The sequence below is a fragment of the Rhamphochromis longiceps genome, linkage group LG20 (assembly GCF_057381845.1).
Source record: "Rhamphochromis longiceps isolate RC_006_pf linkage group LG20, R_longiceps_female_GT1.1, whole genome shotgun sequence".
NCBI lineage: Eukaryota > Metazoa > Chordata > Actinopteri > Cichliformes > Cichlidae > Rhamphochromis > Rhamphochromis longiceps.
Genome location: NC_140576.1, coordinates 10136328 through 10163964, shown reverse-complemented (window position 1 = coordinate 10163964; position 27637 = coordinate 10136328). Strand labels below are relative to the sequence as shown.

Sequence of the window (27637 nt, the reverse complement as noted above, 5' to 3'; positions counted from 1 at the left end):
GAATATACAACCTGAGCGAACAAGAGACAGCAAACCAAAATCTAAGCTTTATTTTCAAAGTGAATCGTTTCCTTACAGGACATGCCATGACATATGCCTCACAGCAAGTTAAAAGATTGCTCCTTTATTTATTTATTTTTCCTGATCTTTTGTTTTTGAGCAAATAATGGAATTTGTATACTTAACGCCTCGGGGACAAGAAGGAAGAAAGGAAGGTGGTGAAGTTTAGGAACCATGTCATTATAACTTGATGCTAGAAAAATCATCAGCATTGCTATAGTTTTGCCAGATTTATAATCAGCAGCACGCTCAATTGGCAGACAAAAGCAATGAGGGGGGGATTAGCATGAACATTTTCATTAATTGAATCTCAGGCTAATCAGTAACCCCACTGAACCCAAAGTAACATGAAGCGCAACTCACAAACTACTTCCAAATCTACAACACAAGCAGAAAACTTTAGGACAGTGATGCAGTGTGTTTCTCATTGTTTTGGCACAAGCACACTGGATTTGAAATGAATCAGTGAATATGAGGTTAAAGTAGTGACCTTCAGCTTTAAGCAAACTCATATCCGGGAGAGGTTTAGGGCTCGTACAGAAGAAAAGGTCTGCAGCTTCGACACAGTTCATTAGACGTGGATGCAAAAACCCTTAAATCAAAGCTGAAAGTTAGAACTTTAAACTCATAGTCTTGTTTTCTTTGACCAGAATGGAGCCAAGACAAAAGAGTCACAGTGTGTAAGGACTAAATAGACATTGAAAAAACACAACCCCCAGGCCTTTGAAAATATTTTCATAGTTGTTGTTTTTTAAGGAATTAAAACATACTTTTCCAGAGCAGCTGAGTTTTATTATTGTTACAGTGCAGTATGACCCAGTACCGTGGGTCACTATCCCTAATTCTAATGATAGCCCTGGTAATAATTGTCTCAGATTTAATTATGCTTGTCCAGGCTGCACATAACCAAATATGCAAAGTGACTATACAAGACTGTTCCTGTTACACTTGCAGATACAACATGTGCGACATTTTTATCTGCATTTCAAACCCAGCTCCCAGGGGAGTAGTATCATGTTTCCAGCGTTCTTAATGTGCCCATCTGCATCAAGAAAGATATCCTCATCAGCTCTTCTGCAGCCCAAGACTTACTTTAAGGTGTGTGGTGGAGGTGTGGTCCCTGGCTCAGCTGCAGGGGAGGGGTGGTGCAGTGAGCTCAAGAGGGCGATGCGGGGGAGGCAGGTGAGGCCACAGGTGGTGACGATCTGGTTAATGAGATGTCTCTTTCCTTATAGTGAAGCTGGAGACTGGAGCGCGAGGTGTGTGCTGGAACTGGCTGCGAACAGAGACCTTACCTGTGAAAGTGCTGATAAAAACCCATAGTTGTGACAGTGTGTTGGGTCTGTCATTGCATGGTGTTTCCATACTTCTCTCAAGGCACAAACATGTCATTATAAACTGATGTGGTCATGAGGCTTCCTGAATTTTGGTACTGAGAAAAACCCAAAGGCTGATAGGAACCCTGAAGTAGATCTGACTATAACCTTGTGCAATGTGATTGCCTTATAAAGCATGTTTTTGCACAGTGTGCTAAGTAGAGCCCAGTGCAATAAGTGCCTGAAAATTATTTTTCTGCCACGTCTGATTTTTTTTTTGCTTACTCTCGTGTCATTTCTCCTAATTGGAATCTGTGCACCTGCTCCTAATTGCATGACCAGATGCAACAGTTCCCTGTTGTTTCGGCTTCATTGTTTGCCAACTGTTGTTACAGCGAAGCAGAAATGATCATTTTTTAAACATTTGTGTGAATAACAAACAATTTATACCACAATTAAATCAACAGGATATACCCTTTATTTAACTTAAATATGCATGTGTGTGACAAATCCAGCCTTTGAGAGGCTTCATGTGTTCGTGACTTGTAGAGTAAAAGCAATCTGAACCTGCCTCGGATAACTATCTCCTGAGTCTTACACAAGTATAGAGTGGACAGACATATAGATCTTACTGACCACTCAAGGGTTTTATCAGTGCAAACCACATCCACCCAATATTTTTTAAATTCCTTGCACTTTGTCTCATATCTGCACCAATTTAAAATCTCCACCACAGTGGGAGGAAGACAGAGTACACGGAAAAGACCCGCACAGGTGCATAGAAAGGCCCCAGCCATCCAGCGGGACTTAAGCAGTAGCCTTCTTGCTGGAAGGCATCAGTGCTAAGCATTGCACCACTCTGCTCCCATGTGTGCAACCTTGCCTCAGGTTGGGCCCCAATATGAAACTGCCTACACTTTTTAGATGTCAGTTTAGACCTTTGCTCTTATGGAATATGCCTGGTTTTAGCAATATGTGCATGTACACAAATGGCTTCAGGAGGTAATTTACTGCGGGTTATTGTACTGGGAATAGTGGACAGACTCTATGGGTTTTTAATGCTTTCTATCATATCGCAGCTGTTGAATTTACTTCCCTGCCTCATTTGTTCTTCACCCCCACAAGCCTAAAGACAGTCAGTTCAAATGAGCTGAATTCAACCAAGGCTTCAGTCACACAGCCTTTAAGACTGGTAAGCCTCTGGCGACATCCAGTTGCTAGAGAAAAATGCATATTCCCTGATGGATTAGCGAATGGTTGCTTGAGTTTTCTGACTGACACTAGGTGGCACTAGAAAACTCCCGTGATTGCTTAGGTTGTCAGAAAATGCCTGCTGACGGGTGGTGCCACCATCTGCAAACAAGCTGTAGTTAATTCACTTTACTGACAAGCCAGCATCTTCCATGCAAACTACCTGTGACTGTGGCAACCACCTAAAGCAATAGCAAGGAAGCTTTCAGTGCAGCACTGTATACTTCTTTGCAACCAGTTGCATGCTAGCAGCCTCCAGCAACCATTCACCAACCAGTTGCAGAACAAACTTTTCCCTGGAGAGTGGTGATTATCAGGGGGGCACTGACTGAGTCTGTAGGCTTGTGTGAATGGGGCTTTAGCAACTGGTTTCACAGTGACTGTCAGCAACCACTCTCAGCCAATCAGGGAGTATACAGTTTTTGTGGTTGCCAGATGGTTGTAGTTGCCAGGTGCAGTCTCTAGGCCCATGTGACTGTTGCCTATGTAATCACTTGAAACCACTTTCACTCCTGCATAGAGAAGTCAAGTGTTTCATTTCAGTCCACTGAATTTGCTTTGTTTGGGGTTTTGTTTGCTAATTAGCTGCCATGCATTAAAGATTGTGAAGTTGCTGCTACATTGATTCTTACTCTACTATCTGGCAAGAAGTAGGTTTTAAAGTGATGTCTCTTTCCTAGTGATTGCCAAGCTATGAGACTGAGTCATCACAAATACATCACTGCCACTTTGGGTCATGGGAATATAAGCCTTACTTATTGCTTCTTTAAAATGAAAAGACTAGCTGAACCTCTGATGTAAAATGAGCAGGCGTACAGTTTCAGCATATGACGGACAGCAAATATATCTCAATAACACAACACTTTGGAAGCAGTAAGGATTTTCGGAGCTGGGTCAGACGACAGAGGCGCTTCATTTTGCTAAGCGGGGGTACATCAAAGTTTGACAAGAGCCTTGTTTTTGATGCACTTCTCATAGCTCCCAGATTTGTGTCGCTCCAGTGCACATGGTGGAGCTCCCTCAGTGGATGATCTAATGTAACACTTAAAAGTCAGCCGACTGGTTTTATAACCACATTAATCACTGCTGCTCCCGCATGCTCTGCGGCCAACCTCAGCCACTTGTGGAAGGGAAGGAACTCTGTGAGGCTTTTCATGAATTAAGACTCAAGCAGACCAGAGGGCAGCCAATGGCACATCCCTGTACCTCAAATGATTTCTCTCTGTCACCTTGCTGTAAAGTTCTGTGTTGCACGCCGAGGTTGTCTTGTCATTTCTATTTCATTTATTACTTGGCTCGCACTTGATATCTTTGGTGTCTTTCTTCTTCTTTACTTTCAAATAACAGAACAAGGACATAATATGGATGCAAAAGCACATTTTTATTTGCTCTGCATAGAGACTTCATATTTCATATTACCTGAGGAAAGTGTAGAGATAAGAGAAGCTTGCGTGAGATATTGTTGTCTCCATGTGACAGACAGATGTGAGTCCGATCTGGAACAGTGTCATGTGATTAGATAAGATGAATTTATTGTCTCCCATAGGAGACAATAAATTCATAGAAAACTATTCTGAATGGGGCAACTGCTGCACCCACAGATGGACCCACAGACCTTGAAATAAATATGAATGAATAAATAATAATGAAAAAATGTTGGTAGTCATTTTTCTTCCTTTTCATAGTACCTTCTTTCCGGAAATTTGTTTACACCAAAACCTTGCTATATTTAAATGGCCAGCATATGTACAAAATTATCTCTGTGAGACCAAATCTCAGGTTTCAGACTGCTTTAAGTCATGACTGACATCATGATATCAACCACTGGTTTTAAACCTTGTAAATTTAAGCCAAAAAGTTAATGGACTGCATCCATCTATCTTAACTTTCTTGGTCAATATACTCTGATACTTTGTTCTTGGAGCTGAGTGATACATTACTAAAACGCTGCAATTTAACCAAAACTGGAATGCTAAATTTTCAGACTGGCTGGACCTTACAGCAAACTGTGTTATTTGTTAGATAGTTTCATTAAAACAGCTTAAAACCACAGCTTAAATGTCTAGCTTAGGGTCTTGAATTAGGCCGAGGTTTTAGTTTTGGCACACCAGTCAACTGAAATGACCACGCCCTTAAAATTAAGCCTGAGCAGAATCCAGGTGAAAAAAGTCAAGCATTTACGGTTGTTATGAAGGAGAAAATTAGCTATAAAGAATAAAACAGAAATGCTCTAAGCCTGTTAGTTTCATGGGTAAATTCGTGCATCCAATAATGCAATGATTGCAATAATTAAAATAGTGATTTAAGCGGAGAAGCCCCACCCACCTTCTCTCAAATCTTCTGTTTGAAAGGGGCAGCCAATCAGAAGAAACGGAAGGAAGAGGGGAGGAAGCTAAAATGTCTTGTTTCTGTCATAGCAAGCACAGCAGTTAAATGGGAGGTGGCATGTTAGGATTCCACAGGTAGCTGGAGTTGGAGGCAGGTGAGTATCAAGCAATTCCTTCTCAGAGATTGCACGGTACCGGAGAGTAGATGGTAGTGTAAGGCAGCAACAAACAACTTGCTTTGTTGTGAATCTTGGTGATTTTGTGTTTATGATGATCACATGATACATGGGGGGAAAAAAGCTGCCATTTGATCACATTCGCTTTCTAGGACATTTCATCATAGGTGTCTGGCTTGTGTTAAGATCATCATCAGCTGCCACTAATCAAAGGACATGAAACAGTATGCTGTTATTGGTGTGTGTTTTATAGCAGGCTTGATTACTTCCAGTACCTCTGACTGCTCTGAAAAGCCATTCGAGGGGGACAAATCTGAAGCTTTTTTAAGTGTGCACTTATGGGCATTGCATGCTTCCAGAGGGATCTGTGCTTATTGCAAGGCTTTTTCGAACATTCTTCCTCCCAATCCTCGTAACTTTTTGCGTGTCTCTCTCAGTTTTGTGGCCCTTTCACCCTGAAAATAACCAGAGACACCCAACTCCCTGATCGCAACAACTGTGAGTGCCTCTTTGTTGTCTCAACAATGCATTAAGTGTGAAGTGAATCCCCTTGGCTGCTTCCAACAACATTTCACCATAACCAGCTGGCAGACAGAGGCACTTATTGTGCTCTGTGTGGAGTCAAAACCTGAACTGTCTGATTGGCACCTCATTTATTCAGCCTAATGGAAGGAGGTGGGCCCTTGGGTGAAGGGGAACCACACAGGTTCACAGAGTGAGTGACAGGCCTGTTACATTGTTAAAGACAGTCCCCTGGCCTTGACTTTGTTGCACACACACACCAAACGGCTGCTCAAACAAGGAGGAATTAAAAAGAATTAGAAGTAGTGGCTTCTTAGTTGGGTGGAGTAACTTTATATGAAGTGTCATGTTGCCCTTCTTTTGTTGTCAGCACTAAGCTCTTTGAAAGTGGGTCAAAGACTAGGTTAAATGAAACAAATCCACTGGGAGATGTTAAATACGTGCGCTACAGTGTTAAAAAGTGTTTAGTGCCCATTCTGGAATCAATTTTTGGAAGTGAAGACATTTCTGAGGTGTGATTCTTTAAATAACACAGCTCCACGTGTGGCTCATGCTTCTCCTTTATCTCGTTTGATTTACGTGCGATCGGAAATTAAAAAAGGGAAATCATCACGATGCAGTTTGTTCCCTTTGTGAAGGTGGAATAAAAGCTTCACTTTGAGTTTGCGATTGTATAGGAAACTCTGACCTGCAGACAGGATGAAAAGACAGCTTCCTACAACCAAGTTGACCAATTAGAGAGAGCAAGTTGCCATGACGGAGAAGCAAGCACGGAGCTACCGGCTGTAGAACTAAATGACTACAACAAATAGCAGTGATGCGAGACAGACATCGCTGTGCATTTATACACACACACACACACACACACACACACACACACACACACACACACACACACACACACACACACACACACGGCATAAAAGGCAGCTTCTTGGCTGCAAGTATGAACGAGAGCGACTCCGCACCTTGATCTTTGTCGATGTTTGCATGTGTGAGCAAATGTGTTATTAAACTCAGCTCAAACTCACTGCTGAATAAGGCTGCATTAAAAGTCTGAGGTGCAAATCCTTTACACTACTGACACTGAACACAATCCGTTACAGCTCAATGGTGAAAAGCCCTAAAAGCCATAAAATGAAACTGTATTTAACAGCTCACATTGCCATGAACCGCTAACACTTTCACGCCGCTGTATCGGTGCATCATCATGAGCGCTACCTTTAGCACCCTATCTAAAGCAATCTGTGAAGTCATTAAAGAAACCCAGCGAAGTGGAAGACTTTGTTTGTGCTGCTGTCTCTGTTAGGTAGGCTGGATCTATCTTTTTTTTTTTCTTTTTTGCAAATGCTCTGCCTAAACAGGCCGTCCTATTGAAGATTTAAAAAGCTTTTCTGACAGTTCATGCTTTATGTTAAAATTACCTCTGGCTTTCATCCCCCTGTGTAATTCCAATTCTGTGGCTTCCTTGCCTGCGTGCTACGCAAACACACACACACACACACACACACACACACACACACACACACACACACACACACGCACACACACACGCACACACAGGCACAATTTATGTATTTATTCATTTTCTTTGCAGCATGTTCAAAGCGATGTACACATCACCCCCTCTTGACGTGTGAAGCTCAGGTTTTTAATTATTCATTCACCAATATTTAAAGCAGATATATTTCAGCACTTTTCTGCTGACAACCTGGGCTTAAAACAGAGTAAAACGGAGGATAGTTTGAGTGTGCAAACAGCTCCTACGGGGTAGTAATATCATTTCAGCTCCCTTGTCTCTTCAGTCTTCATCATGATTTTGAGCTCACTTTGACACGATGGAATAAATCACTTTACCCCCTAGATAACGCTCGCTTTGGCTTACAGAACATCACGAGCTACCTCTTCGTGCATTTTGACACCGCGAACACAAGCAGCGTGCTGCAGATTGGCTAAATTGTGGAAAGGAGGTCAAAATCTCCTTGAACCGCGTCACATACAGACAATTGTGGGGTAACATTTCAATGCCTCCTTGGACGTCAATGGTCTGGCGCCCTAATTCGCAGACTTTACTTCGCGTTTTGCCTGCAGTTCTTCAGCATTAGCTGATTACGAAGAAACGCATTTAGCAACAGAGATGTGAGTGACACACAAGCAAACTTGAGGACAACTGCCTGAGGCTAACACAGGAATACGTGTTCATAAAAGAAGGAAGAAAAAACAAAGAATAAACCCAAAACATAATTTTGTGCTCCCCCAGGTTGTAATCAACAAGTTGACTATGTTAAAGAATTATATCAGGAAAAAACAAAAAGCTCTAAAGAGTAGAACAACGGCTTCTAAGAGAATGGGTTTTTAAAGCTGCTTTGTCATTTGAGTCAAGTTAGGGGCAGTAGAACAAGCTGTAAATGCAAAACTCACATAGTATTACACTACAGAGCTGACAGCAGAAAGAAAACATTTGCATTTGTTTGTTCTGTCCATGGCCAAATGATGGATGTACTACATTACATACACTCTTCTCTTAGCTTCATCTTCCTCTCCACCTACTTATTAGAAGCATATATGTCCAACCTGTCGCTAAAATGTTCCCATCGCAGTTAGCTCAGCATTATTTAAGGCAGAAGAGATTTGTGAGTCCATCTGCAGTGCTATAGTAGGCATAGCTCTGTTCTTGGTACTCCACATCCTTCCATCTACACACACACACGCAACACATGTTGCTGGCAAACAACAAAATAAAAAAATAAAAAAATCTATCTGATCGAGAAATCACTCATCTTTGGAAAAGAGAGTTTATTACAGAGAAATGGCTCTTTCCAAAATAAAAGCTATACTATATGCTTCTTCTGGGGTATACTCTCAGCAGCATATTAAACATATCAGGTCCCCATAAGGAGAATCATGTGCTGACGGCTGTCTAAATGACTCGGGTAAAGTTTGTAGCATGCATGCTTGTTGTTTTTGTCTGCTTCCACTTGTCTTTGCACTAGGATGTCGGCGTAAATGTGCAGTCATATTCATTGTGTTCCCACTAGTGCTGTCAGCGTTAATCTGAAATGACGTTAACGCCACAACACGGCAAATCTCCGTTAACGAGCTACCGCGGATCGCCCCGTGCGTGGGGCTGGACGGCCAACACCTTAACGAGCTAACTGCACTGCCGACATATTGTTTTACTTTTGTCCATGACGCGCTTACCTTCAGGGTCATACTTCACAGGAAGACCAAAATAGTTCCAAAGGCCAGATCTGAATGACGGTGGGGGAGGTTCAATTTGCCATGCTGCAATGGAGCTTAGCTTCTCTGTCTTGCTAGTTTGTGCTGCGCTCGACAGTGCAGCCTAGGTGGAGTAGTCGAATGCAGATCCACTGAGCGCTCAACACAGACAGCATCGTCAGAAGAAAAGTTGATAAAATAAATTTAAAAATTTGTATTGTTCGATACATATGCGTACCGAACCGAAAGCACTGTATTGAACGGTTCAATATCGATACGAGTATCGTTGCACCCCTAATAAATATATAAGTGGAAGGCTTAGAGTAAAGACACCACCAAGGCACCCAGCACAAAGCAGGCATCACTGAAAGAAGACATTCAAAAGGAAGGACCTGAGGTTTGCAAAAGGGTTTGCAGACATGGCAAAACTGTCTTGGATGAAGCTTAGATGGCACACCCCACATGAGATTTTGCCTTATCATTTTTGCTGTCCATTGCTATTGGAATTGGTCAGTAAATGCTGTGGTTTGTGATAGTGCAGGGGTGCAGTATGTTTAGTGGAGAATATGCACTTTCTGAGAGATGGTGATATATTGTTGAACTCACAGGTGTAAACCTGCAATCAAAGAAGGTGTGAAGTAGCAGGAAGTGGTGGTGATAGAGGCCGTTCACTTCACCTAGTGGCTCGTGTTTTGGCCTTGGGCCTTGTAAACACTATGCTTGCTCTTGGCTGTGCTGCATCTTGCCGTTCTTTGCTTTAGGCAGCTTGCATTATTTGGAAGAGAGCCTTGAGTGCCCTGAGTTGAAACAAATTCAACTCATTGTTTTTGTTTTGTCATTCCTTTTCTCTGTGCACCAGTTGTATTAATGCTGAAACGGGCCTTGAGGGGGATCTACAGCAGCTTGGACGTAAAAGAGAGCTGTTTTGTAACCGTTCTCCTGTTTTATATAATATTCGCTTAGCCAAATCACACCAACCCAACACAATAAATAACAGCTGGCCATGTGACTGACAGCAGATCGTCAGTAATTCTGCGGTCGCCTGGCAACAGTGAAAGAAAAACACACTATGAGGCTTGATTTTTCTGTGTGTAGGTTGCTTCCCGAGATTTAAAATAGTAATCTGTTTTATTTCTGTGGATTTCCAAAAAGTCAGTGCAGCTCACTGCTGGTGTTCAACCTTCAGTTTGTCCCGTGTGTGTTTTGTGTCTTCCAACACCTTATCTGTGAGCTCCTGCTCTGTTTACACTGCAACTGTCACCACGAGTAGTGGCTACATCACGGACAATTAATTACAAAGGAATCCATCAGACCTTTAGGGATTACTTTTTATGGTAATAAGGTTTAATCACCGTAATGCTATCTTAACTAAATTATGATGAGATGCCCTATTAGTGAATACATGAATACATTACATGTGATTATTAATTTTGTCTGCTGTACAATACGCCATTGTTATTTGTTTAATTCATTAATGTGTTCTTAAGCCAGCTTAGAGCCATAAATGTCTCATGATTGAATTAATTGTGTCATTTGAGCAGTCAATCAAATCGTTATTATTCTTTCATAGGTGCTAGACTGGCGTGCCCCATCTCACCCTATCCCTAACATCCCTCTTTGTCACACCAACCCTCTGCATTCCCTCCTTCGCCACATCCATCAGTTCTTTTTGTGGTCTTCCTCTTTTCCTGGTGAGAGCCAAATACATATTCACAACCATGTATATGTCAAAACCATCTCAACCTTGCCTCTCCAACTTTGTCTCCACATTGCTCAACCTGAGCTGCCCCTTTGATGCACTCATGTCTAATTCTGTCCATTCTGGTCACTCCCAGTGACATTTTCAGCTTTGCCACCTCCAGCTTGGCCTAATGTCTTTTTTTTTAGTGCCACTGTCAACAAACCATACACCCTAAAAGGTCTGGCTACAGGTTGTGAATCTTCTCTTTCACCCTAGCTAGTATCCTTCCATCAAAAATAACCTGTAACACCCACTCCTCTCTGCCTGCACTCTCTTCTTCAACTCTCTTGTGCACTTATTTGCTCTGGAAAAATGACGCGAGGTGTTTAAACTCATCAATCTTCGTTATTTTTAATCTTCACATGTTCACCTTTCCACCTGTCTCCCTCTCATTCACACACATGGATTCTGTCTTGCTTCTACTGACTTTCTTTCCTCTTCTCTCCAGTACATACCTCCACATCTCCTGGCTCTCATCCACCTGCACCCTACTTTTACTACAGATAAGTGTCTGCACAGCCCACAGAGACTCCTGCCTGACCTCGTCTGTCAGCCTGTCCATTACCAATGCAAAAACGAAGTAGCTCAGAGCTGGTTCCTTATGTAATCCCACCTTCACTTGAACACATCTGTCATTCCTACGGGACATCCCACAGCTTTCTTGCTGTCATACATTTTTGTACCACTCTCACATACTTCTCTGGCACTCGTGACTTCCTCATGCAGCACCACACTTCCCCTCTTCATTTGTTTTCTGTAGATTAACATCAAAGTGCAACTCCTCACCTTCTCTACACTTCTCCATCAGCACTCTCAAATCCAACATTGCATCTGTAGTGCTCTTCTTTCCCTGCCATACCGATGCTCACTGATCATCACCTCTGTTCTCAACGTAACTTCAACAACCCTTTAACACAGTTTCATGGTGTGGCTCATCAGCTTTATTCCTCTGTTGTTACTACAGCTCTGTACATCACCCTTGTTCTTGAACACCAGCACCAGTACACTTCTCTTCCCCTCACCCTCCAAGTTTGTGATAAACAGTCTGGTCAAAAAGTCCACTGCTCCCAGACATCGCCACGCCTCTGCCTGTATGTCATCTGGATCAACCAACTTTCCAGTCATCCCTCTGCACTAACTTCCCTCCTACTAATCACCTGTATTTCCCAATTCTGTCTTTCTCTCTCATTTTCTTCTTTCTCCCTTCACTCATTAGTATATTTCCATCCCCAATTACCCTGACCTGATATATATTGTTTCCAGCTAGATACCTCTGCTTACCCAATCAATACAAATCCTTTTCTCCTGGACACTGAGGAAGCAAGTAAGGATTTGAATTGACTGGCTAGGCAGTGAGATTGAGCAAACCCAATTCCAAAAAATTGGAATGGTCTCTAAAATGTGAATGAAAACAGTCTGCAATGATTTGGCAAGTGGATAAACACACTGACAATATAACATTGGAAACAAAAATACTGTTTAAACTGCAAAAGTGTAAAATTGTAAGAAAAATATTAGCTGCTTTTACATTTGATTCCAGCAACAAAAGGTTGGAAAGTCAGTGGTACTAAAAAGCAGGGCCGTGCAGAGAGGTTTAAAGGGGCGGGTGCTCAAAGTTAAAAAGGGGCACATTGAACCAGGCTGAATAACAACAACACACATTCATCAAGAATCTAATATGGGAAGGGCAGGGCTGTGTTGATCTGAGACTGTAGACATTAAAAAGTCCATAGGAGAGATGGTAGCTGATTAAACAAGTGTCATGAGATAATAACAAAATGCAAAGATTGGTGACAGCGCTTGGAACCATAAGGACACAAAAAACTGTGAGAAATAATTTAGGCTCTGCCTGTGAATCACTCTTTGCTTCTCTTCTTCCTTCCATCCCATCATTTCATATATCACTCTCCACTTGCTATGTGAGAACAAGGCACAACTTGCTATTGCAATAAACTATAATCTAATTATCCACACCTAACAACTCTTGCACTTAATCTATAATAAAATGATGACAGAAAAATGTTATAGCACTGCCTTTAGTAGCCTCACACAGCTCCTACTGTTTCCTCCTCATGTCCTTACCAGCCATGTCTGGACAATGTTATATCATGAGTAATATTTTTTTTAAAACTCCATCTAAATAAAACACACACATGCACGCACACACAGTGACATTTTAGACCTTCTTCAGAATACTGTACTATGGGCATCATGGTGCTGATCCAGAATCCTTACATTATTATTTATTACTAGAGCTACAATAATAAAGCAATGAGGAGGGGGAAGTAATAAATATGAAATAATGTATTTATGATGATTCCATTTGTTTCACTATCCACTCTGTGCAGGGCAAAGCTTATTACATTTTTAAACTGTAGAGATACAATCATTTTACTGCTGTAAAATCCAAATTTTGTCTTATTTAAAATATAAATCTAATATAATCTGCTTCTTAATGTATGTTCTTTAAAATACAGCGTGTGTTTTTAATATATTATAATTATAATAATTATTATGTGGACATGCATATTAGATCGTTTTTTAGTGAAATATAATCCCTCCAGAAAGGCAGGAAAAGCCCGGAAACTTACTTTAAAACTAAATATGTTCCCTAAAACGGTGACAGAGCTACAGACCCATGACAGCCATACACAGGTAGCCAGCAGCTGTGACCAGCACTACTTGTGCAGTTAATAAAAGGACAGGTAATGTTTGTCGCGCTGTTGCACACACAGCACGCTCGTTTGTTTCAATTCATCAGTTGCCACAAGACAGCTTACCAACGTGTACGTAATAAGCTAATACTCCTGGGTGCTATACACTACAGTTTACGCTGTACACCTACTTACTGGTTTTGTGGCATCAGTCTGTCTCTGAGTTAACTTGTGTTTCTCCTACAGCTCCGGACCGCTAAAAATGCGCGTGCTCTTTGTGAGCTCGTTCCCGTCTCGTAACCAGCGCGTTCTGCATTGGTTAAATGTGATAATGTGACTGATGCAAGCCAGATCCTTTTATTTAGCAAAACTGTGATTAATAGTTAAATATTATTGTTGAGGGGCACAGACAGGACTCCGCACGCACACACACATAAAATTTAAAAAAAAAAAAAAAAAAAAAAGTTGCCTCAACAAAAGGGCACTTTGGGCACCCATCAGGAAAGGGGCGGGTGCTCAAGCCCCTCTAGCCCCCCCCCCCCCCCCCCCCTCTGCACGTGCCTGCTAAAAAGAACTTTTTGTCCCTAAGCAAGTTAATTGGCAGCAGGTCAGTAATATGTGTGGGTATAAAAGAGCGTCCTACAGAGGCAGTGTTTCCCAGAAGTAAATATAGGCAGTTTTTTTTTTTTGGCAAGCAACTAATTGCATTGTCATTCCACATGAACCAGAAGTTTTGTCATAGTCCTGGTAAACATAAACTGTGACAGTACACCCATAGATTTACCTTAGATATCAAATATTGGTATTTTAAAAACAAATCTAATTTTTGCTTCACATTTCCAAAGTTCAGTGTTCTTGAGAGAAACCTTGCTTGCACATATTTAGAAAATAAACTAAAATATATATTAGGAAACTGACATTTTTAAAGTTATAGCTTTACTTATCTACATATATGTCACAGTACTGAGTCTGCGACCCAGTATTTGTGTTTCAGATCTTGATTTAATATTCTTTGATGATTGTTATTCCTGGCTTTGGTTATCTTTCATTTGTGTTTAGTGATCTTAGTTCTTCCTTCCTTTATATTTTTCTTAGCCTGTGTTTAGTCTCTGTCCCCAAGTTTTCTCTGTGCCTGTCCTGGTCCCACGTCTCATGTCTGGCCACCCTTGTCTCGGTGTTCCCTCTGTTCCAGAGTCAGTCATATCTCAGTGTGAAACCCTTGTCTCTGAGTCTGTCCTTGCGTATGTGTCGTGTTTCCTGTTTTACTTTGATAGTCCGTGCCCTATGCCAGTGTATCTTGTTTTGCTTCCGGTGTCTCATTATATCACATTAGCCCCAGCTTTGCTTTGTGTTTGGATGTGAAGTTTTCCAGCATTAAAGCTGCTGTTTTGAGTGCCACACAGCACACCATGACAATATATCGGTCTGTTGTGAGCAAATGGGTTTTTGTTACTTTCTCTGTTGTATTGTAATACTCAATAATAAAAATAGTAATTTTCCTGTATTCTGTAGAACTCCTGCTTTGTTTCTCCAGGTAATCCTGGATGCTTAGCCCTGGGGACCTGACCCTGACCCATTTGTTATACTGAAATAATGAATGTGCTCTTTGTTTTTTATGACTCATCATAAAATGAATTCTCAAGCATTTATACACAAATGTACAAGGTCAAAACAGCTACAGCAAGATTAAAGCTGATTTATATACCTTTAGCCTTCTGTACTGTCTTGTTCTTCTTTAACCTTTTGTCTCTGCTCTGGCGAGCTGTTGCCATATTTCTATTGTTGGTGTGGTGCATGATCAGAGGCCTTTACTACAAAGAAGGATCTTTTTTCTTATCCAGGTAACTTCAGGGTCAACCCTGGGTGCTAGGAAGGTGAATCATGTCTTACTAAGGTATACTGACATGGGAGCTATTGCTTCAGAACTAGCCTGCTCCGAAGGTTATGTCCTATATCAGACATCAACAGTTATGAAATCACCACCTACTGACCAAGCAGTTCTCTGGAAAACAGCATCACCATTCCTGGAAGATGATGAATGAATAATTACAAATTATTCATTCATCAGATTCTCCTTTGTGTTAACTTCATGTTGTATTTTAGTTTTAAAATAGACATGACACTGAAGAAAGTCTTAACTCTTCTTTTATTGAGTCAGAAATAAGTCATATACATCCTGAATGTCCCTTTTAGGACAGCGGTTTGTATCCGTGTGTGAGACGATTAGTGTAGCAAATTACTTACTTCACAGACTAATTAAACAAAGTAACAGTTTGTTTTTTGGGTGTGTTTTTTTAAAAATAACAACAGCAACACCCCAAACTGAACCAACCTGTCAAGCTGTGATGTCAGATTACTCATGCCACCCTATATGAGCTTCTGCATCTGTATGAAATGAGGGTCTTTTCAGGGACACAAATCATCATTTTGGACATTTCTTTTTTGTTCAACATGCTTTCATCAGAGCAAATGTTTCTTTTTCCTTAAAATGATCACAAATAGATTTGGATGGGCAATTCAGATTGCTCGATTCTGATTTACAATGGCATTGTCGTGTATTTGGGGTATGCTGTGCTGGGGTATTGCCTGCAAAACAAATTACCCGACATGACTTGAGTTTACTCTACTCCGCAGAGCTTTTGTTTGTTGTTGTTGTTGTTGTTGTTTGTTTTTATTTTTTTTGTTGAAGCTGAAATGGGGACATTTGTTGTACAGCTTGTTACATGCATGCAACACTCCAGATTTTCCCCCATTTGCTTCCAGACATGCAAGCTAAGGTCTCCAAGTGTTTGGGTTTATGGAAATGAAATGCAGAAGCACGGTCCTTTTGTTTTCACTCATATTTTTCCCAAGTTGAAGTAAAAGATGAAACAATTGAAACAATGAAACAAAATTTGAAAGAAATATGCCATTTCTTTCAAATTTTGAGGACAAAAAGTATTTTTTAAGGAAGATGATTAAACAGCATGACTGTCGCACAAGTGGCCACTCTGAAAAGCAGTTATTAGACATATGCCACAAATGTTGTGAGTTTTGGGTGTGTGTGCAGTTGTCCACCAGATCTGCTGCTTGTGAACTGAATGTTTCATTTCCCTATCGTCAGCCTTATGCAGCGCTGTCTGAGTATTTGGCAGTACTTTCAACTGCCCTCGCGACCACATACCACATATAACTATGCCAGCCTGGGACTTTACCACATCCAGCTTCATCATCTGCAAGGCTGTGTGAGGCAAGCCACCTGGACAGCTGAGTCAATATTTTGCTGGCTTTTTCCCCCTCCTGCCTTCAAATAGCCTATTATATATCAGGCCTTCTCCAGTTTTGCAGCAAAACAATCGCTCACACATTCATGCAGTTCTTTTAATACTAAACTACTGCACAGCACTTTTCCTCTCACTCTCACTTATACTCACATCGGTATTTTGTCTGCAGCAGCTGTGTTGATTTCTAACTGTACTGTATGTGTACTTTACTATGGTGAAACCACATAGTGAGGTGATAACCAGCTTCAACCAGCTTATCCTGGTTGTTAGCATTAGGGTAAGAGAATCCAGATAACGGAAAGCGACGTTAGAATTGATTAATAGTGCAGGGCCCAGTTTTTATTGCTCTGCTACCATTCAACAGGTCTAAATGCACACTGGTCTATTATATATAAACTAAGTGGTTGTTTATAATTAGATGCCTTTGCTTTGCCTGTAAATATAACTGTTGGCGCTGTTATCAACAGATTTTGTAAAGCTCATTTTCGCCAGTAAATAATGACATAATGTTTGTGTACTTTGTGTGTAATGGTGCAACAACATGCTAAAAAGTAAGACCCTGCGAGTGTGGTGTTAGCTTTGCCTACTGGCCTTGATAGTCAGTTACAGTGTTGCTGTTTTTTCACAATCGTTATTTTTTTGGAAAATGTAGATTTAACTGATTTTTAAGGGCAAATAGCTTTTAATATACTGAAAATATAAATCTCTTTGACTTGAGAGTCCTATACTCATTTACATTATGATTCAAAGCAAATGATTAATTTACATTTATATGCTGTCATCAGCACAGTATGCTCTAAATGAAACATGATCCCAGTGTGGCCCACAGTCTATAAGGGGGAAAACATAATCTAAATCCACAATGACAGCAAACAAGTATTGCTTTCAAAATAAACCACGAAAGACAAAGAATATCGAATGAACTGACACCAATACAAAATTACACAGAAAGGTAAATAAATGCACAAACACATTAAAAAGAAACTATTGTTTAATGTTTGTTATTTTAACATAAATGTATACATGTTTTTCACGTTTTTGCTGAATTAAATGGCACATTTACTATTCTATCTAATTAAATAAGCTTGCATTTCTTTTACATCGCGCTTCCAAAACATACCAAAAGTGTGCAAGTGGTGGCCAAATATTGACTTTTAAGCTTGTTTGAATTTTACAAACTCTGTCTTTTCCTGATATTCTGTATTTCCATGTGTGCTTGCACATTGCAATAAATTACTAGACACATTTTGCATTTTCGTAGTAGTATATGAAGAACAAAAAAGGTGACTCAATACTTTTGCATAGTATTGTGCATTCAGTCTTATTGTAATGAAGCTAAAATAAACAAACATGGTGTCAGGAGGTATTGTACAGCAGGGATTATTATGACAAGAAAAATCTCAAAAAACTGACTTAAAAACTGACAGCTTAGTAATATTTCCATTTTACTGTCTATTGTGTTTGTGAATCAGTCATTTACGCCTTTGTCTCATTGTGGACTATTGTAATGACTCTGTTCAAGCTGCTCAACAAACTGTCATTGAAGAAAGTGGGGCGGGTAGTGGCAGCAAGAATCATCGTCCCACATCTGTCAAGAAACGAGGGCCATATTCAAGAGTCTGCTGGTTAGTTAAAAGGCTTGCTGTAAAGCTGTTGCCAGATTTTGAAATGTAAACTGCTGAAGCAGAAAATTCATGTGACCTGTGCTTTAAGGATGCGCTCATGGGGTTTAACACTTTTACATTGCTAAAGATCCAGATAGAAAGTTTAATTTTATACCTAGACAGAAACCTATCATTAAACGAATGATGGTGTTATTTATTTCTGCTGTATGATAATGTAATAAAAAAGCAACATTATTCACAAAGCACTTTGTCTTAATTCACCAAATTTACAGATATATATTTGTGTGTTATGCTAATAGCAGGCTATTGTAGCTTGAGCCTAGCCCCAGCCTGATGTTGGGTGTGTTTGCTTTTTACTGAAGCCACGCCCCAAGATTATTACAAGTTATGACTTTAGTGTAAAATGTAGACGCCCCCCCTCTCAGGGATTATTCACAAAGCAATTTGAGTATCTCATGCTAATAGCAGGCTAATGTAGCCTGAGCATAGCCCTAAGCAAGATATTGGGTATCCTCGGTTCTTTTGGAATTTAAGCTTCAAATTCAAGATCAATTCGAGTTATGCCTTAAGTGTAAAATGTAAAAAACTAACAAGAAATTCCCCACTTACATTATTCATAAAGCAATTTGTGTTAATTTACACGTATAGATTTGTGTATCTTGTGCTACTAGCAGGCTATTGTAGCGTGAGCCTAGCCCCAAGCAGACATCGGGCATGCTTGCTTCGTTCTAAATCCACACCCCAATATTACAAGTTAGCACTTACATGACACCTCTTCAAGCAATTGTAGTGCCTCTTGATGTGATTTGACATGTTTTCTGTAGCTCTCTCTAGAACCGCATGAGGCTTTATACTACAACATGCATATATGCAGTGTGTTGTAAATAAACTTTGATGTGTAAAATCTGTGGAGTTCCCCTTTAAGCTGCGGAGGTTTTGATCATTTTGTCCCAGCATATCTCACAAAGCTTATGCCTTTGGGGCAAGATGTGCCCCCAAAGGGGCCAAAAAACCTTTTTTCATTCCTCTGGACAAACACAAAGTCTAAATCCTAATGTGACTCTGACTGCACTCTCATGGTCATATCTCATTGTATTGCAAAAGCTTCCAGCGCTATCACCGTCGGCCAGTTTGAGGACCTGCTTTCCCTCGTCGGTCCCAGCATCGCCCGCCTAGACACCAACTACAGACGCTCAATCCCACCTGCAGAGCGCCTGTCCGTCTGCCTGAGGTTAGTAAAACTATTTAATACGGTAGTCCTTTATTGATATCTGTGCTAATATGCTAATCCATCCAGTTATACACTGCTAACATGGATGTGCTATGCTAACAGTGAATGCTGTCGGTGTTTACTGAAAGCAAACTGTGGTACAGAGACGACTCTTTATAATATTTCTAGTGATACTCAGAAGCTCTCATCAAGTCCCGATTTAATTCGATTTATGCTGTTATCAGTGTTTGCATGATAGCATGGCTGTGGTGTCACATCAATGTATGCGCTCGGTGTTTGCTGATATCAAACTGTAGCATTAGGACCACTGAGTTAACCTTTGTAGTGATACTCACTCCTTTTTATTTAGACCTGGTTTAATTCTGGGATAGTAGAATATTTGTATATAATCCCTGCAGCTGTCAGACTCTATAGCAGGGGTCACAGCCTTTATTAAAACAGAGTTAGATAAAACTGTGAACAGTTTGGTTCATCTCTAGTTACATGGTTCTATCTTGATAAGCTGTCTTATCACAGATTAATTTTTCAAAAATATTAATGATTTAAGCAAGGAAAGGGCTACATGTCAACACACAACTCTTTATTTCTATTAATGTCTTACTTCATTCCTACCTGATTGACATGTTTAGGAATTATGAGTGATTGGCTCACTGTAGTTGTGAAAGTTGCTACCAATCAAATTATGATATGTTAAAGTTAAAACAAAACACAACTGTTTTAGATATTATCTAATATACATTTTGTAATTATCCTTATAATTACAAAATGTTTTATGTAAGATTTAAGTTTTGTGATTTATATCTGACATCACAAAAGTATTTTGGAATTTGAATAATGTATTTTGTAACTGCAGTACACATAATACTGATTTTGAACAATTTTGTCCAGGTTCCTTGTCACCGGGGACTCCTTCAGGACCATCGCGTTCAGTTTCAGAGTCGGTGTGTCCACGGTGAGCCAGATCACCCCCCAGGCAGCGACGTCCATCTGGGACTGTCTAGTGGACGACTTCATGGCTGTGCCTTCACCTGGAGACTGGCGCTCCATCACAGAGGGATTCCAGGAGTGCTGGAACTTTCCTCTGTGCTGTGCAGCTCTGGATGGGAAGCACATCCAGACAAAGGCACCCCATATATCATATAGGAGACACACACATTGATATACACTAAATATTCATTTCATTTCTTTTTTGTGGTGCCCAAATTGATGCACCTGCTTGATTTTGTTTAAACAATTATTGCACACTTTCTGTAAATCCAGTAAACTTCTTTTCACTTCTCAAATATCACTGTGTGTGTCTCCTGTATGATATTTAACTGACATTTTTTATTGTAACAACCAACGATTTATACAGGAAAATAATGTCTATTAACAAGGTTGCCCAAACTTCTGCATCCCACTGTATCAGTATATTTTGTCATTAGTATAATATGAAATAAATTCTACATGTGTCAAGTTGTGTGCCAACATTTGCTGTGTAGTAGAACTGAGACATTAGTCATTATAAACATTTATTTGAAATAATATTAAAAGTCTCAAACAGAAAAACATTAAACATAAATATATAAAATATAAGAATTTACAGAGAGACAGGAATAAAAAGGACCAGCTGCTCTCCAGAGCAGGAACAAGGCTGAGGAGGAAATGCTCCATTGGAGACTGGTGTGGCCTCTTCAGGGACTCCAGGGTGGCCAGCTCCACCGCCGATGGACCGTCCTGGGACCCGTCCCTCATCTGCCTCGGAGCCGTCCTCCTCTGTGGGCCTGTAAAACAGCACAAAACACAAAGAAATGAGAAGGCTGCTACTAGATTTTAATTTCAACATTGAAAAAAAAAAAAAAACCAATAACAGGATATAATCAGATTGGTTGTAGATATTTAGTAAAGGTGATCACAAGGGAATCCCACCGACTAAAAAGGTATCAGTGCTTGCTGTACATATCTGTGGGTGCAGCAGCAGGAGCTCAGGGACTGGGGATGCTCTGCTGCAGAATCAGTTGGTTCTATCAATACAGTATTAAATGTTAACAGGTTGGATATAATAATCGTAGAGTAGACAGTGGTCCCTCATTTATTGCAGGGGTTCTCAGAATAACTAGCCCCTGGTCACAGTTCTCACAATTGATTCTCAAAGTGCAAACCTTTGTAGATTGCAAAACGTAAAAGTATTATTATGCCGCGGTTTGTCTTCATCTGCCCGCCACTTTCGTGCGCCTTTTTCCCTCACGGTGCAGGTGTCTATTTCCGAATGAGGCTCATAGTTATGGGTGTTTTTGTGCTGTTTTTTCTATTGGACGCGATGGTTATCAAAACCAAACGTGATAAATTTGGCAAGCGCAGGAGATTTGTCAATCAGGCTGCAGAATGCAATGCTGTACTGTGCAATAAAAAATCAGCGAAAAAGCAAAGCAGTGACGGATGAACAGCGGGACCACTGTGTGCTGTTTATTAATAAACAATAAAATATATTCTTAAATGACAACATGCATAAAAGCAGAACGGTATTTGTACGTCAGTGGGAAAATAGCGGTGGCTTGCTAGCTTTTGTGCGGCTTCCCCGGGTCAGTGAAAACTTTCAAAAGAGAAATGAATGAACTTACCAGGTTGCCCGATCTCTTCACATATCTTCCTCCAAGCTCGGTCCTTTTTATTCCTGTCTCGGTACTGAAAGCAGCTGGTGTTGTACAGCTCCGAGTTGTTTGCTACCGCATTGATTAGCCTTCCCCTCCATTGAAGTATGAAAGGCTTTGGCTGGATCTGCCCCTTTGACCTAGGTAACAGCCACGTCACCAGGCTCCTGATTGGTTGTCGCGGCGCGATTTGACGCTGGAGTTCAGATTTTTCCAACTCGAGCGGTAGACGCGAAACGCGCGTATGCACAAAATGCAACACAAAAACTCACGCGCGTGGTTTTATTCGCGAGTCAAACGCGCCAGACGCGCTACACTGACGCGCGTTTCACGCGTTTTGGCGTTTTCGCGACGCAAATCTGCTTCCGAATTTTCGCGGGACCCGCAATCGCGCGTCATCGCGCCTTTCCATTGACTTTACATGTAAACCTGACGCTCTATTCGCGTCCATCGCGTTCGGTGTGAACACACCGTAAGACTTCTCCCATCCTTTATCTGTTATAATATAACGGCACACTCCAGTGATCAACCTCCCTTGTGCTTTCATATTGTTTTGAAACGCGAGGAACAGATGTGGAAAAATGATGGAACTGCTGTGTTTGCTCTGAAGATGAACAAAACAAAAAACTGCGCTGGAAGAAGTCAGCATTTCTCCGGCATATAGTGCCCTAGAGCGAAAGAAACCGAACACCACGGAAGACTGTGCATTTGATCTATTATTTTTTATGACGCAAACGCATTTAGAAGTACGTACTGAGTCATTCAACAGTGAGAGGATTATGTTGTCCCTCGCCACCATGGTGCTGAGCAAAAGTGAGCCCTGCAGCAATCAGTTCAGGAAGCTTTAGCATCAGCCTTCTCTAAACTCAAGATGTCCTGGACTTTTTCTGCTGGTGCCACACAGTGTACACACATCAGACCTGCCTGAACTGTGATGGTAATCCTTCAAGGATTTATAGTGGGAGAGCCACAACAGCCCTGCCACAGACTTCCTGTGGCCTTCAGCTTTATTCAGTGTCTGCGACTGGCACAACTCGTTTGCTATACAGGAAGAAGATAGAATTGGTCGTTTTGTAACACACTTAAAACAACCTGATGTGACAGCGTGTATAACAACTGTGGTGCATAAAACGCCAAGGAGGCATGTTTCATTTGATCTGTTTTTCTTTTTGGAAAATAGACAAACGCTGCCACTTAAAAGCAGCAAGTTAAAGCCCCAAAACTTGAAATTTGATACATTTAGGTCAGACTGTTCAATGATAAAGGAGACATGAAGTGAACCATTAAAGTGAAACTAATTTTCTTAATTGAATTTCATCAGCAATAAATACCGAAGACTAATCAGTTTTCTAATCTATGTTCTATTATCTGTAACACCACCAGTGTGAAATGTACTTGGCAGCAAATTAGGACCAAGCATAGAAACTTTCTTCTTCTTCTAATTCTTCTTCTCTTTTTAAATCCTGGTTGCCCAGCGTGGGTGGCTTTGTTTTAATCTAATAAAATAAAGCAACTGTTTTATTTGAAAAAGATAATACTAGAATATGTTCAGTGAATTCAAACATGTCCTTAAAATGCATGAAGGAAAGATTTAAAATTGTAATTCTGAATTGAAGCCCAGTGACAACTGAAATTGGCATGAATGAAACAAGCAGTTAGAAACCTTTCTCAATGATCAACTCATGAAGAAGTGTGGTAACAGAGCAGCATTTGATCCCAAACCTATAAACTGCTTTTCACAGTGATTCAAAAAATGTGGTTATTATTGTTTTGTTTTTTTACTGTGTTCCCACTTAAATCTTCTTTAAGTGACAAGTCAGTGTCTTACACCATGCTCAACAAATTCAAACTATGGTACCTTCAAGATCGCATTTAGGCCACTGCATTCCTCTATTGCTCTTAACCTGAAATCTTACTTTCAAGCAGCCATAGCCTGCTCACATGTAATAGGCCTGTTAAACCTGGACTACAAAGCTAAACCAGAAAGCTTCAAGTACAAAAACAAAACAAGTCCCCTGCCTTCAGATTTTGCATATTCATATATTCTGTTCAATAGATTCACCAGTTCATGCAGCAGGCACACATACCTACCTTTCTGTTGTCTGAAAAACAATGATAGAATCTCCCACTGCTGTTTGGTTAGGGCACACATTGACTAAAATATGGATGTGACCAAATAATCAAGGAAAAATATTATGTTTGACTTTAATATTAACTACACATGATTTGACCCTTTACTGCACTCAAATAGCACTTATGAAGCTTTCACAAAGAACACCACAACTTGAACAGTTTGACAGGGCAGGTGTATCAATGTGCATCACTTATGAGGCTTAAATTCGATAAAGTATATTTCCCTGCCTTAAATCACATGGTGTCAATCATAATGTAAGACATTAAGATAACATTTTTTAAAAATACACTCATTCAACACTTTATTAGTTACAGTTTGCTAGTATTGGGTTGAACCCCCTTAATTCTTCATGGCACAGACTCAGCAAGGTGCTGGAAACATTCGAACTAAATTCTGGTCCATGTTGATGAGACAGCATCACACAGCTGCTGCAGATCTGTGGGCTTCACATCCATGATGTGAATGTCCTGCTCTATTAGACTGAAACCCAGTGACAAAATAGTGAACTCCTTGTTGTTTTTAAGAAACCAGTTTGAGATAATCTGAGTTTTTTTACTTGGCACATTATTCTGCTAGAAGCAACATTGTGGGCTTACGGGGATACAGTGGATGCAGTCGGCAACAATACTCAGGTGGGCTTTGGTATTTAAATAATGCTCAGTTGGTACTGTAAGTTCCAAATTGTGCCAAGAAAACATCACCCACACCATTACACCACCAGCACCAAGAAGGCAGCATGGATCCATCCCTTTGTGTTATTGCTGTGAGGTGATGTGTTTGAGGTTGTGATTTGATGCTATATAAATACAACTGAATTGTTTCCACCAAATTCAGACCCTCCCATCCAAATGTTTCCACAGAAATTGGGACTCATCAGACCAGACATGCGTTTCCAATGTTTTCTTGTGCAGTTTTGTTGACCCTGTTCAAATTGTAGCCTTAGTTTCCTGTTCTTAGCTTAGAGAAGTGGCACACAGTGTGGTCTTCTGATACTACGACTACTCTTCTGCATACCTTGGTTGTAATGTTTAAGTTATTGTTGCCTTCCTATGAGCTTGAAGCAGTCAGCTCCTTCTCCTCTGGACTCTGACATCAAAAAGGCATTTTTTTACCTGGAGAACTGCTGCTCATTTTCTCCCAAGAGGTGGTTTTGAGAGAAAATCCTAGGAGATGAGTAGTTTCTGAAATATTTAAAGAGCGTTCATTGTGGCGTTCAAAGTCACTTAAATTTTTCTTCTCCATTCTGATGCTCGTTTTGAACTTCTACCGTACATTGACCTACATTCCTAAATGCACCCAGTTGCTGCCATGTGATTGGCTGATTAGATACTTGTATTAACTGGTGGCTGGTGAATGCATATACCTACCTATTGGAGGCTACGGCATATGAATGTATACAGGTGATTTCTTAACCCATCAGTCATAGGAAGTAGAATGGATTTTTCTCTTGGTGTGTAATGTAGTTTACGTGACAAGAGCTGTTCATGTAATTTGGTGTAAATTCAGCAAATTAACTGTCCTGTAAGTGAAGCAGGTTATTACGGTCATCATTTTACTTTTTAACAAGGCTGTTCTTACAGCCAGGCACGCCGACTGGAGTTTCATCAGTTTCCTTAGCCCGATCAATCTTGATCAATTGATGCCTATAACGGACAAATTCATCTCAAGGTAATGAAGACACTTAACAATGTTTTTTTTTTGGCATTGAAGCGCCCCAAGAAGCACTCTTGAAAACAAAAATACTGCTTGTCTGGTAACTTATCTAATTGCCACGGGGCATCACCTCCGCGTTAGATTTCCTTTATTAGTTTTCCGAGCCCAAATGAGGCTCATTAGCTGGCTTGCTCTAATTAGAGGACATATATCAGAAAACTCTAGGGTTTCTCACACTGCATGCTGGGAAAAATGAAATGCCATTAATCAATCTAGCTTCCTGTTCAACATTTTGGACAGTGGAAACAAACAAAATGCTGATCGAGTCAGTGATGCAGAAATGAAGGAAGTTTGATGAACAGAAAAAAAAGAAGAAAGCAGTGAGGTATTACAGACATGCTTTGGTGTAAAGGTTCTCCAAGGTCCATTGAAGTCAGGAGTACTTTGTAGTTTGTTGCAAGAACGTTGGTATAAATGAGTTGTTTTTTTTTTAAATTGAAGTTAATTAGCCAGCTGGTTGTTAATATTTAAATATTTCCTGATATTTAGAACATTAGCTTAAAAAGTGTTTCAGGCAATTTAAAGGGACATACTTTAAGTGTATCTATGTTTTAATTGCTTGGCTTGTGAAGAGCTGTGAGAAGCCTCAACTTACATGGAGGGAAGGCAAATGCAGCCAGCTGCTGGGAACCTGGAGAGATTCCAGTTCCGTAAAGAGAGCAGAAGTCTTAGTCAAGATCATTGTATGCTTTCAATTTTGCACAGCCCTATGCGTTCATTTCCCCATGCCATTTCTGTTTTCGAAATGACACTCCTTTTGTGCAGCTTTTGAGACCCTCATGCATTTTAACAGCTCTCATGTCATTTTCTAAAACGATTTTGTTACCCTGCGGGATATTTGGGATTCTTTTAGTCAGTTGCCAAATTGAAAAAAAAGAAAATTTCTTTTTAATCCACTGGACTAAAAAGAACTCATCCTATGTTTTAATGATAAGCCCGTTTTCTTTGTAGATTTGCAGATAAATATTTGTCACTTTCAAATTATTCATTTTGATTTTTTTTTTTACATTCAGCGTTGGCTTGCTTTTGCCACAGGGACTGGATGTTGTCATTTGTGGCCACCATGTGCGGTACTCTGAAAGCATCAAAGAAGGTTTAAAAAAAAGTTCTTTTCTGTTCATTTCTCACAACACTGCAAAGTAAATACACCAACAGTGTCTGCATCTATTCTGGAAGCACAATATTGCTCTAAACAGTTTGGTGGACAAGCATCATTTCCCTTCAACAGAAATGAATGATTTTGTTTCATCTTATTCTCATTTTGTGCATAAATATTTTCACACTTCAACCATAATTCATTATTCTCTCATTTAAAAAAAAAACGGAGAAACGGAGGTAAAATTCCACTGGAGAGAGACATCCTGAACTCACAGTCTATCTTTGGTTTTGTTATTTAAAATTAACTCTTCATTTACCTGCTTGCTTAATTTGCTCTAAGTAGTGGCTAACATTAGTTAACCATCCGGTCATTCTACGTTGGGACATGGTTGAAGCTGATGTGTACAAAATATGTCCATCTGCAACCTCTCCATTACGTAGGAGGAGCCCTTATCTCATTGTCACTGGTCACTGGTATGGCTTTGAGAGAGAACACTTCTAAGCCTTCTGGCAACCTCTAATGCACTGAAGCCATTGAACAGGCAAGGCAAGAGGGGCTGTATTGACTTTGATCTGAAATGAGCGACTTTCATGGTCAATTTTACACGGGCTGCTAACTCTGTGCATCAGTTCATCCCGAGCCTTTCAGCCACGAGGAAATGAGATTCTTTCTTCAC

The 27637-nt window shown here is 40.4% G+C and overlaps 1 protein-coding gene and 1 long non-coding RNA gene across 2 annotated transcripts; one reads left to right on the top strand and one right to left on the bottom strand.

Annotated features, from left to right (window-relative positions):
- The first annotated feature begins 18036 nt into the window (after nt 1–18036).
- LOC146644952 (uncharacterized) lies at nt 18037–20840 on the top strand. The gene is made up of 3 exons (XM_085394249.1): nt 18037–18154; nt 19259–19385; nt 20274–20840. Exons 1-3 carry the CDS (start codon nt 18037–18039, stop codon nt 20542–20544), a joined length of 516 nt encoding a protein of 171 aa, XP_085250375.1. The 3' UTR covers nt 20545–20840.
- A 43-nt stretch (nt 20841–20883) lies between these two features.
- LOC146644951 (uncharacterized) lies at nt 20884–22490 on the bottom strand. Its single transcript, XR_014909064.1, has 2 exons — nt 21986–22490; nt 20884–21148 (listed from the first exon to the last, which is right to left on the bottom strand). It is a non-coding gene; the product is annotated as an uncharacterized LOC146644951 (long non-coding RNA).
- Between the last annotated feature and the right edge of the window lie 5147 nt (nt 22491–27637).